We start from the raw sequence: 14,154 nt of genomic DNA on the forward strand, positions 1-14,154 counted from the left end.
CAAATCCTGGTGGTGTCGAGTTAAATCTGTTTCTGGTGTACGTTCTCCCTCCATCCCCTCCCTTACCTCAAATGATCGCACTGCTGATACCGCGCGTGAAAAGGATGAATGCCTAAGCTCCATGTTTGCTTCTAAATCTTGTCACAAACCCATCACTTTCTGTACCCACCTTACCCAGTCGCACCCAACTGTCCCGGGACTCTGTGTCCTTTTCTTCTGACAAGGTGGAGAGTTTGCTGTCAAACCTCGACTCAGATTCTGCAACCGGTCCAGACAGCATCAGCCCACGTGTCCTAAAAACCTGCTCCTCTGCTCTTGCTCACCCTCTCTCTGTTCTATTCACCCTCTCATTTGCCCAAGGTCATCTGCCATCGACTTGGAAATCAAACATTACTGTCCAGCATAAAAAAGGTGCAAAAACAGATCCCTACAACTGCAGACCAATCAGCCTTCTCCCAATAATTAATCAGCAAGGTTATGGAATCCATCATCGCTTTTGATATTAAATCCTTCCACTTCTCCAATAACCTGATTTCCGTTCATCAATTTAGATTCAGACCAGGTCACTCTATCCTGGATATGCTGCTTCTGCTCTCCCAACAATGGATGGAGGTCCTCGATGCCAGACGTGAAATCCGAGCCGTATCCCTAGACATATCACGTGCTTTTGACATGGTCTGGCACCCTTCCGTGCTCACCAAACTCTCTTCCCATGGTATTCAAGGCCATCTCCACTCATGGCTCTCAGACTTCCTCTCCTGTCGCAGTCAACGTGTGGCCCTAAATGGAGTTCTCTCATCCCCTCTTCCTGTCCAAGCTGGAGTTCACCAAGGCAGCGTCCTTGGCCCTGTTCTTTTCTTGGTTTTCATCAATGATCTCTCAGACTCTGGAAAATCCTCGTTAGCTCTTTGCTGATGACTCCACCCTCTGCCATCCCTGAGACCGGCATGCCGGAGCCTCTTGACTCTGAAGATATGGATAAAATCACAATCTGGACCAACACTTGGAACACGTCTTTCAATCCTGACAAATCTCACACTCTCACGATGACTCTCCAAAAAGACAGTCTGGAACACCCCCCCCCCCGCCCCCCAAACAGAGTGTGCAGCTTCCAGATGAACTTTCTCAACAATTCCCTTGAATAAGTCCTTTCATTCATGTTTCTGGGTCTCACTATCTGCCATGATCTTTCCTGGGAATGCCACATTTCAAACCTCGCCTCCAAAGCCAGTTGCCAAGCAGTTGAGTGTGTTAGCTCTAATATGAGTCTCGACTAAGTATACAAAAAAAACCCAAAAAACATCCCTCAAAGGATGTGACTCCATCATCGGGTGTGGTTTTACTTTGAGGTGCAACTCCAGTGGAAGTGGTAGTTCCCTCGTAGGGTCTCCGAGCCAATAAAACCAAATGCATGCAAGATCATCACAGCTAAGGTAGAGACAGCACTTTACTCTTCATCATCAGATTTAAAAACAAAAATCAACAAAAGCATGTCCTCAGGTGTGGGTCCTTCACTTTCCCATCCAAACACTTTGCTCTGGTTCCAGGTTCAAACCCGGTACGCTTTTGTTGATTTGCCCATTGTCCTTCTCATCAGTGTAAAAGTACAATGGCATGTCCTTCCACTCAGTCTGTTCGCTTATGGACTCGCAAACGGCTTGGTTGATCCCCACCAAATCTTGCACATGTGTTGGGGCTACCCAGGGCCAGGTTGGGGGCACAAAATAATTCGCGAGGATGGGTTGACTTGTGATATTCGATCATACGTGTGGCACAGTGCACGTCGTTAAATTTTGTAAAAGTGAACTTCGTTAAATACAGTGCACGATTTTCGAGTTTGTAAAAGATTCCAAGAGCGTATTTACCTTTATAAATGGGAAACTTTCCTGGTTTTTAGAACCAGCGATCACATCAGGAAAGAGGTTTCATCAGGTAACGGTGAACACTTGTTACCCTCTCCCTTCTGCCCCAACTCCTCCATGATGCTCGTTTTAAAGTTCCATGATGATGCTCCTCCAATGAGTTGGTTTCCAAGGAGACGATGATAGACAAATGCACAAAGCATCGTGGCCTTGTTTCGGAGGATGCGGACAAACTGCTCCAATGGAATGAAACCAAACACTACATGTGCAAAGGAACACTTCAATTCAACCACAAAACGGGCAAACATTGTTCTGCAGAACCAACTCGTCGCTCCCAAAAGGAACCCTAAAACGTCACGAGCAAATCCGTTATTAAAGTGAATCCTGCACCGACAGAGTTTGCAGCTTCCAGATGTAAAGAGACTAGTTAACGAATTGTAGATATATTTGTACAACGCGGTTTTGAAAACCCAAAAATTCGACACAACACGGAGAGGCCTTACATACACGCTGTCCTTCACGGTAGACAATACGTTGGGAGTATCCCTCATGGGAAATAATAAAGCTGCCCCGATCACAAATCCAAAACACAAACACAGAAGACAAGAGAAGCCGTTTGAATGTTTTATTGTGAAAATACAATTACATCAACAGGTCTCGTCCCCAAATTAAAAATCGACCATTCGCTCCCTCCAAGCCAACGTTTTATTCAGCTGTGATCGGTGTATTTCCGATCGGATCGGATCGGTGGGGCGCGTTTGGAGCCCATGTGCGTAAAAATCCTTCGACACAACGTGGTGGTGATCGATGGTCACAACCATTGTGGAGTCTCAATTGCATCTCCCACACTTGTACATCTTAAATCCCGCTGCATGACATTCCGCAGTTTTCACTTCTTTTGTACACAGACCGAAGGAATGACGGCTTGTTGTACTTTGATGGGATGATGGGGAATGAAGGCATATCCAAATCTTCTCCCACAGGCTTGCAGCTGCATGTGTATCAACAACAATAACTAATGGCTGTGGTGGGCGCAGCCTCTCCAAACACACACATACCACCCTAATTCCTGCGCCGTTTTCTCCTGCATCCAACCCAGTGCATCTCCGCCTTCCTCTTCTTACTCTGTATCTTGTTGAGGTGTTTCTTCATTTTCCTCCGAGCTGCAATGTCGGGATTGGAGACAGCCTGGGGAAGGTTGTGGGGCGTAAGACCAATGCTCAAAGTCTGGATAAAGATTGGGTGTAACCACAACCTTTCCCTTGCCTCAATACCTTCCAGTCGACCACTCCTCACTTTCACCTGCGATTAGTACTCACCCTGCCGGGGACTACTTTATAACCACGACCAGCCCCAAATCACTGTCACATGTCTAAATCTGGCAAAGACCCAAAAATCGAGCTCAGCATTGGAGATGATGTCCTCGAGCTGCACAGTGAGAAACACGGACATCATGTCTACAAATCCATGGCATGAAGGGTCCAAGTTACACGCACCTGCTGTGCCTGCAACATCTTCCTGCGCACACGGAGCTCCTTGACACGTTGGTGCACAGCGTTGTATGCCAGAGAGAATTCTTCCCTGCCAACCACATCCTTCAGTTTATCAATGGTCTCCAGGGCTAAGGTCTTGAGCGTGGCATCTGGGGAAGATTAGAACCAACCAACCTCTTCACTGTGAACGTGGGACTCTCACCTTCAGTAAAAACAGCAAGGTGAACAACAGATTCCAATTTTATCGAGATAATGGTGTTGTCCAGCAGCCATTTGATGACAACTGGAGTTTTGCGATTCGAGATGCCATTACCATAACACGTGGGGCGGTTTGCTTCACAATTCAAGTGGAGAAAGAAACAACTTTTAACAGTGCATTTTAAAGTACAACAAGATAAACATGAAATATGTGAACAGGGTTCGGTCTTCAAACATCTCAATACATTTCTGCCAAGGTATCAGGACTATTTCTCAAACCACCACCACCACCACCACCATCCCCTTACCATTTATAGTGAGATTTGCAGAACAACCACTTATGTACAAATCCCAACCCCTCCCTCCCCCTCTACCACCACAAATTAATAACAATAACGACAGCCTTTCTTGTTGGTCTCAGTTCCGGGTTCCAGGAGGGAGTGAGGGAGTTAGCGGCAGTTAATGACAACGTATTCCATGAGGTAGTTTAACAATGAAGTGTGAGCTGTTAGCCGACCCGAGATCAAGTGACGCCCCAGGCAAGGGGCATCTTCGGCGCAACCCTCTCCATTTCTTCAACTTTGAATACCTTATGACGGGGCAGCAAGGGCAGGCAGCGATGAGGCGGAGGCGATGGCAGGCAGCGATGAGTACAAGCGAGGGCAGGCAGCGATGAGGGGCAGTGAGGGCAGGCAGCGATGAGGGGCAGCAAGGGCAGGCAGCGATGATTTGAGGGGCAGCGAGGACAGGCAGCGATGGGGAGCATCGAGGGCAGGCAGCGATGAGGGGCAGCGAGGGCAGGCAGCGATGAGGAGGCAGCGAGAGCAGGCAGCGATGAGGTGGCAGCGAGGGCAGGCAGTGATGAGGGGCAGCGATGAGGGGCAGCGAGGGCAGGCAGCGATGAGGGGCAGCGAGGGCAGGCAGCGATGAGGGGCAGCAAGGGCAGGCAGCGATGAGGGGCAGCAAGGGCAGGCAGCGATGAGGGGCAGAGAGGGCAGGCAGCGATGATATGAGGAGCAGCGAGGGCATGCAGCAATGATATGAGGGGCAGTGAGGGCAGGCAGCGATGAGACAGCGAGGGCAGGCAGCAATGAGGAGCAGCGAGGGCAAGCAGCGATGAGGGGCAATGAGGGCAGGCAGCAATGAGGGGCAGTGAGGGCAGGCAGCGATGAGGAGCAGCGAGGGCAGGCAGCGATGAGGAGCAGCGAGGGCAGGCAGCAATGATATGAGGAGGCAGCGAGGGCAGGCAGCGGTGACGGGCAGCGAGGGAAGGCAGCGATGAAGAGGCAGCGAGGACGGGCAGCGGTGAGAGGCAGTGAGGAGAGGCAGCGGTGAGGGGCAGCGAGGACAGGCAGTGGTGAGGGGCAGCGAGGACAGGCAGCGGTGAGAAGGCAGCGAGGGAAGGCAGAGGTGAGGGGCAGCGAGGACAGGCAGCGGTGAGAGCAGCAGTGAGAAGGCAGCGAGGGAAGGCAGAGGTGAGGGGCAGCGAGGGAAGGCAGAGGTGAGGGGGCAGCGAGGGCAGACAGCGAGAACGGGCAGTGATGAGGGGGCAGCAAGGGCAGGCAGTGGTGAGGGGCAGGGAGAACAGGCAGCGATGAGAAGGCAGCGAGGGCAGGCAGTGGTGAGGAGGGAGCGAGGGCAGGCAGCGGCGAGGGGCAGCGAGAGCAGGCAGCGGCGAGGGGCAGCGAGAGCAGGCAGTGGTGACGGGCAGCGAGGGAAGGCAGTGATGAAGAGGCAGTGAGGACTGGCAGCGGTGAGGGGCAGTGAGGACAGGCAGCGGTGAGAAGGCAGTGAGGGCAGGCAGCGGTGAGGGGCAGCGAGGACAGGCAGCGATGAGAAGGCAGAGGTGAGGGGCAGCGAGAACAGGCAGCGATGAGGGGCAGTGAGGGCAGGCAGCGAGAATGGGCAGTGATGAGGGGGCTGCAAAGGCAGGCAGCGGTGAGGGCAGCGAGGACAGGCAGTGGTGAGGGGCAGCGAGGACAGGCAGAGGTGAGGGGCAGGGATAACAGGCAGCGATGAGAAGGCAGTGAGGGCAAGCAGCGATGAGAAGGCATCGAGGGCAGGCAGCGATGAGGAGGAAGCAAGGGCAGGCAGCGGTGAGGGGCAGCGAGGGCAGGCAGCGGTGAGAAGGCAGCGAGGGCAGGCAGCGGCGAGGGGTAGTGGTGAGGGGTAGTGGTGAGGGGTAGCGAGGGCAGGCAGCGGTGAGGGGAAGCGAGGGCAGGCAGCGGTGATGGGAAGTGAGGGCAGGCAGCGGTGAGGGGAAGTGAGGGCAGGCAGCGGTGAGGGGAAGTGAGGGCAGGCAGCGGTGAGGGGAAGTGAGGAAAGGCAGCGGTTAGGGGGAAACGAGGACAGGCAGCGGTGAGAAGCAGCAAGGGCAGGCAGTGGTGAGGGAAGAGCGAGGTCAGGCAGCGGTGAGGAGCAGCGAGGGCAGGCAGCCGTGGAGGGCAGCGGTGAGGGGGAAGCGAGAGCAGGCAGTGGTGAGGGGACAGCAAGTGGAGGCAGGGGTGAAGGTGCAGCAATAGAGATTAGTAGGATGAGGTGTGGATGATGAGTATTAAAATTAAATGAAATCCCTTATAAAACCTTTAATATAAAAAAAAACATGTTCATTATATTTTAACACGCTGGTGATGACCTGGAGCCTGCCACAATTTTTATTATTCCCATTCCTCCCCCATACTCCCAATAAAATTAAGTCGTTAGCTTAACGGGTTTATTTTATCTGGCGTCGATGATGGACCGAATGGTCTCCTGCTGGTCTCCTGCTGCATCAAATTTCCTTGCAATAGCTTCATGACAGACACACCATAACAGCACGACAGCCAAACATTACAGCCATCACTGCCCCCCCCCCCCGAGTCCGTCATCCCCAGTTGCATGGGCCGCCTGCCCCTAAATCCAGCCTTGCGTTTGAGTGGATTGCTGGTGATAGCGACAGTGCACTGAATGTTGCTTCTTCTTCCTTCGGCTGCTCCCGTTAGGGGTCGCCACAGCGGATCATCCGTATTATCCGCATAGTGATTTGGCACATGTTTTACGCCGGATGCCCTTCCTGACGCAACCCTGGTCGCCTCTTACGACACAGGGATATGGTACACCTATTTTAACCGGGGTATACACCGGGCCAATACACTGGTACTCACTTCGCCGACCTCGGAAGGATGACAGGCTGAGTCGACCCCCTGGTGTATTAATTCAGTGGCCGAACGGGGCTTGAACTCGGGACCTTTTGGATCCCAAGCCGCTGCCCTAACCACTGCGCCAACACCAGGCTTTAACACATATAAATATATTTATGTATACATACACATATATATATATATATATATATATATATATATATATATATATATATATATATATATATATATATATATATATATATATATATATACTTGCTCCATTGAAAGTCCTTTTCGGTACAACTGAATGTTGCTATAGGAGGGAAATCCTCTCACCTTGCTCTGCGTAGGTGTTGCCAAGCTCACGGAAGAGAGGCTGCAGCATTGTCCGGAGAAACGGAATCGTGCTTTCTTTGCCCAGGGAGATGGCCAGGTTGGAAAACACATGAAAAACACACGTGCGCTGCAACACACGTCATCAAAACATTCTCTTCTCACGTCTATCAGGCGGATTGGCTGAAATTATTAATTAAAAAGTGGAAAACAAGGTCAAGGAGGAGGATCAAGAGGTGTATAGGAGGAAATAATTAGGTTGTTGGGGTAGGGGAAAGGGTGAGAGGGGGTATTAGCTTCGGAGGAAAGACACATTAGGTGGGGGGAAATATAAATAACTGTTGGGGGTGGAGGAGGATATGATTGGAGAGCAGAAGAAGAATGAGGAGAATGAAGTAAAGGATTTTGAGGGGTTGGGGTGGGATCGGGAGGTGGGATATGGAGCTCTTTCATGAGATTCGCTCTTGGAGATGAAGGGGGGGTTGGGTGGGTTAGCGTGGAGATGGGTTGGGGGCGGTGTGAGACCATCGGGTGGAAGGGGGTGGGAGAGGGGAGGTTGTGAGGAAGACATCAGGCGGAAGTGGGAGAGGAGAGAGATAGACATGAAGTGGAAGTATGGGGGAATCAAGTATGAGTAGGGGGTGGGGACATCAGGTGGATGGTGTGGGGAGAGAGATCAGGTGGAGGTGGGGAGGATGAAATGGATAAGAGGGAGCTTCAGTGTAAAAGACAGAAGATGGACCTTGAACATGATGTGTGGAGTACATGCTGCCTCGCTCCTGGTGATTAACGAAAGTCTTCCCAGAATCCACGCCAAGCATTTTTGCTTCCCTTGTGCAACTCCATCTGTGGCATGGTGAATCCTCCATGAGATGTCTGCACTGCAATCTTAAAATCAAGATTTTTTTTTTGAAGTGCAAGGCTGGGTTAAACAATTGGTTCACTCTGTCAGTATTTTTATGATTGAGGAACCACTTCATTTTGATTGAATGTTGGATTTTGAACACTGCAGGACACGAGTTGGAACACAAATTGGAACATGAACCTGTAGTTCAGCAGTACTTTGGCTCTGAATTTGATAAAGTGTATGGCGTCTCATGTTGACCACGCATGTGCACGGGCATAGTAAAGCAATTGCTCCAATCTGTCAGTTTGGCAGTGCAACATGAAAGCAAGTCGAGGTACGTTCAAAGTACACCGCCAACCGTGCCAAACAAATAACATATCCCCCAGCGCGCGACATTGCCGGGGTGGCTTCGGCGGCCGTAATGCTGCCGTGCAGCACGTGGATACGGAAATGGGACGGAGAAGTGTGCAATAATTGATCGATTAATTGCATGATTTTTATGAATAAATAAATAACCGTAAAATAATTAATTTATTAACCAGTTGGCCAATAGTATACCACAACCCAACCACCACTGTTTCATTCCAATCTGTAACTTTTCGAAAATCAATTGAAAAATGAAATAATTAATACAGCAAAAACACCCTTTATAGCCAAATCACTTGGTCACCGTCATGTCCAAATATCAACTTCGGCGCTCAAAAGGTGCCTGAGATATTCCCCAGATGAGAAAAAAAAATAAAGTCATTAATAAATCGATATTCATTGGTTATCAATTTACTGATTAATCAAAAGACAAAAATACTGTTTTTGCCAAAGCACTTGTTCACTATTGTGCCCAAATTTCAGCTTCCTCGCCCAAAATATCCTCTGAAAAACAAGAACACAAACGGAGTAACAACCGAGTACTTCCTTTCTTCAGTGCCCAGTGATGTCATGCATCGCCTGGATACGGGACTGGAAAGTAGTGGTGTCCAATCACTCCACAGGAAACTTACTGTTTTTACGGACGTCAAAAAAGGACACAAAAACCAGGTCCGGATAGCGTGTTAAATAAGGTGGTGTAAAAGGTCAGGTCAGGTCGGGTCAGGTATGGGAGCATGCGCCGGAGCAGCGCGTCACTGCGTCCACTTTCCACCAGTACTCCAGGGGCCTCCGTCTGGCCATCCCCCAGGCTGATGCCAGGCCCATCCCAATCTCCTTGAGATGCCGATCAACACACTGCAACCACGAGGCACGTGGTCAGCCCATTGGCCTCCTCCACCCACGAGACTCCATCGCTAAGAGAAACTGGTGAGCAGGATCAACGTCAGGAAAACGAGCCACATGTCCATACAGCCGCAGCTGATGCTCACGGACTATGCAGGCAACAAATCTCATTTGAGTCTCTCAGCAACCGCTCGTTTGACACAAGTCCGACCAACAGCAGGCAAGGATTCTCCGAAGAGACCTGGTACCGAAGGAATTAAGTCTCTGTCTCAGATTACGAGTCAGAGTCCAAGTCTCACATCAATGGAGCAAGAATGGAAGCACAAAGGACCTGAAGACTCGGTCTTTCGACCTCCTGCACAGATACCGACAGTGCCACACCCCATGATCCAGTAAAATCGATCACTCCCCAGGCCCGACCCAGACGTCTATTGACCTTTGGCTCACAGCCAGCACAGACATGAATATCACTGCCAAGGGAAGTGAATATCTCAGTGACCTCAACATCCTCGCCACAAAAAGGTACAGACAACATGGCAGCATCCGAGATGTATTGAAAGCCTGGATCTTAGTTTTGACCCAGCAAACCCATAACCCCAGCAGCTCCGACTCCTCATTCAGCACCTAGAGTGCCCCCAAAAGGATATCTCAAGTCTCTGCAAATATGACTGCATCATCTGCAAAATCAAGGTCAGAAAACTTGACATTCCCAAACGATTTACCGCAGCTTGATCTCTCCGACATCCTCCCCAGAATCCAGTCCAGACAAGTGCTGATAAGTGTGGGGGCCAGTACACACTCCTGACAAACTCCAGTAACAACTGGAAATAAGTCAGAGATGGTACCACCACGTCTCACAGCACTCTCAGTACCAGAGTAGAGTTCAGACATCAAACTGATCAGTTTTGGTGGGACCCCACAAAGACCAAGAATCCTCCAGAGGACATCATGATTCACTGAATCGAACGCTTTACAGAGATCAACATAGGCTGCAAGCAGCCCCTGCCGAAACTCTCGGCTGCGTTTGGTGAGGACACGAAGTGCAAGGATACGGTCAATCGTTGACCTCTTTGGTGTAAAGTCTGACTGCTCTGGACGCTGGTGCTCAAGCAGATGGTGGCGAACCCTTTCAAGAATTATCTGAGCAAAGACCTTGCCCGGCACTGAGAGCAGCGTCACCCCTCGGTAGTTGTTGCAGTCTTGGCGATCACCCTTCCCTTTCTCGAGAGGAACAACAAGGCCCCCCTTCCAATCAGTTGGGATGATGCCTGTGTTCCAGGCAGAGCACAAAACTGCATGCAACGACACGAGTGCAGCATTTCCACCAGCCTTGAGAAGTTCAGCCTGGATGCCACAGATCCCTGGAGCTTTACCCCAATTTCAACCGGTTCACCGCAGCCCGTGTTTCCACAAGCGAAGGTGGACCACAGTCAATTGGAGGGTCAGCAACAGGGACTGGAACACCCTTGACGTCCAACTCGACAGATGGTGGATCAGACTGGTACAACCGCTCAAAGTAACCGGCCCAGCGGGCCTTCACTTCAGACTCCTCTGTCAAGAGCCACCACCATCTGCTCTAACTGCAGTACACTGATGGATGGGCTTGGATGAACGCAATGTACGAATCCCTCCAAGCAGGAAAATCACGACCACAGGTGATTCTCTACCCCCTCACAGATTCCTCACACATAGACCTCCTTGTCCACCTCCAGCACACGTACAGTTTTACACCTCAACTCCCTGAACAACTCAGCTCTTCCATTCTTCCAGGCCATGCAACTCTCGTCAATGGTATCCAGTGTTCCTTGAGACAAAATTATTCTTCGTCCTATGGTGAGTTGCAAGACATCCACCGGCAACATCAAGGACGGCGGTCTTGAAGGCATTCCACAGCTCTTCAGGACCTCCCAAAGCACCTCGACTCCCCAAATCTCCACTCACTCTGTTCGCAAACTCCTCAGCTACTCTCTCATGCTTGAGCTTGCAAACATCCAGCCTCGGCTGGGATGGTACCATTCTCCTGGATTTCAGCTGCAACTTCAGAGTTGCCACAACAAGCCTATGTTTAGTATTGAGGAAATGAGCACTCCGGTCAACCCTACAGTTCTGGATCATCCTCCAGTGACCATCAATGAGCACATGGTCAATTTCCTTTGCCACACTACCAGCGTTGGAATACCAAGTCCAGCGATGAGCTTGTGGGCGCTGAAACCATGAACCAGCCACCCTAAGTCCATGACTTTTTGCAAAGTCAAGGAACTTAGTGCTATTCTGGTTCACAGTTCCAGACCCATGGGGACCAACACACGTCTCATAACCATCCCTATCAGTTACAGTTGATGAATTGAAATCTCCCAAGACGAGAAGAGTATCTCACCTGGGGCACCGATCAACGACAGACTCCTGTCATAGAATGCGCCCTTCACGGTGAGATCAATCGCCTCAGTCGGTGCACATACAGCCTTGATTACCAGGGCTGTGCATATACAGCATATCTTACGTCGATTACCAGGGAAATGACACCCAAGGAGTGACGAATCCTTCATCTCATAATATGCTCGTTGACCGGTGTTACCTCAATTATGATTGGAGTCAGCTCATTGGACACAGCTACAGCAACTCCTTGGGCATGGAAACCATTAGTGCGACCAGACCAATAGCAGGTGTAACCACCTACCATGATCTCTCCGCAATCTGGTCTCTCAAGTTCAGAGAGTGCTGCAATACCGATGTCCAAACACTTGAGCTCAGATGATAACAGAACAGGTGATCATCCTCTCTGCAGAATCAGACATTCCATGTACCCACCCGAAGGAACCGCCTCAGGTTAACCAAAGGAGACCGCTGTCTGGTGGATGACACCTCGTACCACATACACTTCCGCAATCTGACCCGGGAATGTTACCCCGTGGTTTTGCTCCTATCATCAAAGAGTGGGAGTCCCGAAGGCTTTGCCCCAATCCCGTCATCTGGTGAGCTGCCCTGCGAAGGGAAGCTCTGGTCAATGGTATCCATGAGTGGGTTTTCACGTCTCAATGCACATGAGTGGGTTTTCAGATTTATTTTATACTGAAAGTCGGTTTTGCGGAATTAAGTGCTTTACTGTGGTCGCAGTGCAAATCCTGCCACCAACCTCCGAACAAAAAGTAACACAACTGCACGAGGACGTCCGCAGACATAGTTTGGCACAACATGAGTGGGTTTTCAGATTTATTTTATACTGAAAGTCGGTTTTGCGGAATTAAGTGCTTTACTGTGGTCGCAGTGCAAATCCTGCCACCAACCTCCTAACAAAAAGTAACACAACTGCACGAGGACGTCCACAGACATAGTTTGGCACAACTGTAATCTGGCCTGACCTGACAATAAAAGACGGTGCATGAACAGCGGTAAACGTCCGATTCAATATTCACCTCCATCACCGAAGGTGAAGATCCGGATCCGGATCAAACTACGAGAATTTTTTCGGTGATTCTTCACCATTGATTGATCGGGCCAAAAATGATATGGAGCACGATGTCTCAAACAGTTGTGGACAGATTCGGACAAAACTTGGTGGACGAGTTCGTGATGTGACAAGAACAAGCCGATTGGAAGTTTGGTTCAGGTCTGGATACAGATACAGATCCGGCCTGTCGGTGGGATACAAAACGTAAACTGTTCACTGTGGCGGAGGTGTGCACTCTGCGGAGTGCTGTTCTAGTTTATCCGTTTTATACCACTCCTCACTTTTAACAAAATGTCAAAGCTCTACAAAAAAAAAAGAGAACCAGAAAGAATAAGAGGGCAAAGGGAAGCAAATGTAAAAGGATAGGATAAAAAAAATTTCAGTGTCAATGGAACCATTTGGTCATCACATTCACTCTGAATCACTCACTCACTCAGTTCCTCACTTTCACTCTTTCATATACATCTCCCCTCCCCCCCTTCCCGATTTACTTCCCTCTCCCCCATCACACTCGTACCTTCCTTCAATTCCTCCACATCTTCTTCTTTTTTACACTTTTCCCCTTCATCCTCATTCTCCTGAAACTCCAGAGCGGAATCCAAGTGGTGGCAAACCTTCATCACAAACAGGATGTTCTGGCGAATCTGCAAGACATTGCTGGTTAGCACGGTCGAGAAGGACGATGAAAAAAAAAAAAAAAAAAAACACACCGCGTCGATTATATCATTTCAAGTTAAGATGTTTGAAATGGACTCGTTGCACAAAGAACGAATTAAAAACTCACCCAAACCAGGATTCGTGTTGTCCATGTGAACAGTCATACGAGTTGGGAAGGTTTGTACAAAATAATCAGGAAACGGTACCACAGGTACAGCAATAAACATGAAATTTGGAACAAATGTCAGAAAAATATGAACTGTCACCTGAAGATGCGTACACGAGGTCACTAGTACATAGACACATCTGTACATGCGCGCACACACACACATGCATCGGGACGTACATAGAGATGTGCGCATTCATACATACCTGGAAACACACACGTACGTACATACATACATACATACATACATACATACCATGTACACATTTTATACACCGAGTATCAATTTGAGGATTTCGATGGAAGCGACGTTCTGATTCGAGTTCCAACATCGATTTACAAAGTAGATCCTTTCACCTCCGATTAATCTACGTCGAGAGACTACAGGAGACGAGGAAGAAGAACTTTATTTCACCGAGTGCAATTTGAACACAAGGAACGCGTCTTAGTGTCGGTCACACCAACAATCACAATAAGTCAAACACCTCGGAAAAGGCGACCAGAACACACGAGACGATAAAACTGAATTCAAAATGAACTCAAGCCACACCAACAACAAAACAATCACCCAATACATCACAAACACAACAAAATGTCAAAAACTGACAACAATTGAATGGTACCATCCCTCGTGTTCACCCTCCTCTCCCCCCGCAAAAAAATTAATAAAATCAAATGTCAGCAGAAACAGAAGACCGCTGTTTATGTGATAATGGAGTTGGACAAGGCAATAACTGCCTGAGAGGGGAAAAAAAAAACCTATTCCTAAAGCAATTTGTCCGACACCGAAGTGACCTGTATTGCCTTCCAGATCACAAA

At 49.4% G+C, this 14,154-nt stretch overlaps 1 protein-coding gene across 2 annotated transcripts in view; it reads right to left on the reverse strand.

Annotated features, from left to right (window-relative positions):
* Positions 1 to 2,473: 2,473 nt before the first annotated feature.
* Positions 2,474 to 14,154, reverse strand: part of UTP20 (UTP20 small subunit processome component) — a 121,726-nt gene continuing 110,045 nt past the window's right edge. For both annotated transcript variants that reach the window (XM_085886897.1, XM_085886898.1), the window contains 5 exons: positions 13,030 to 13,156; positions 7,751 to 7,854; positions 7,012 to 7,138; positions 3,359 to 3,504; positions 2,474 to 3,050 (listed from right to left, as the gene is read on the reverse strand). In XM_085886897.1, coding sequence (XP_085743023.1) covers positions 2,925 to 3,050; positions 3,359 to 3,504; positions 7,012 to 7,138; positions 7,751 to 7,854; positions 13,030 to 13,156 — 630 coding nt within the window. In that variant the 3' untranslated portion in view covers positions 2,474 to 2,924. The remainder of the gene's footprint in view (positions 3,051 to 3,358; positions 3,505 to 7,011; positions 7,139 to 7,750; positions 7,855 to 13,029; positions 13,157 to 14,154) is intronic.

Source organism: Eptatretus burgeri, chromosome 6, assembly GCF_056783735.1.
Source record: "Eptatretus burgeri isolate ZD-2024b chromosome 6, Ebu_testis_v1, whole genome shotgun sequence".
Lineage (NCBI taxonomy): Eukaryota > Metazoa > Chordata > Myxini > Myxiniformes > Myxinidae > Eptatretus > Eptatretus burgeri.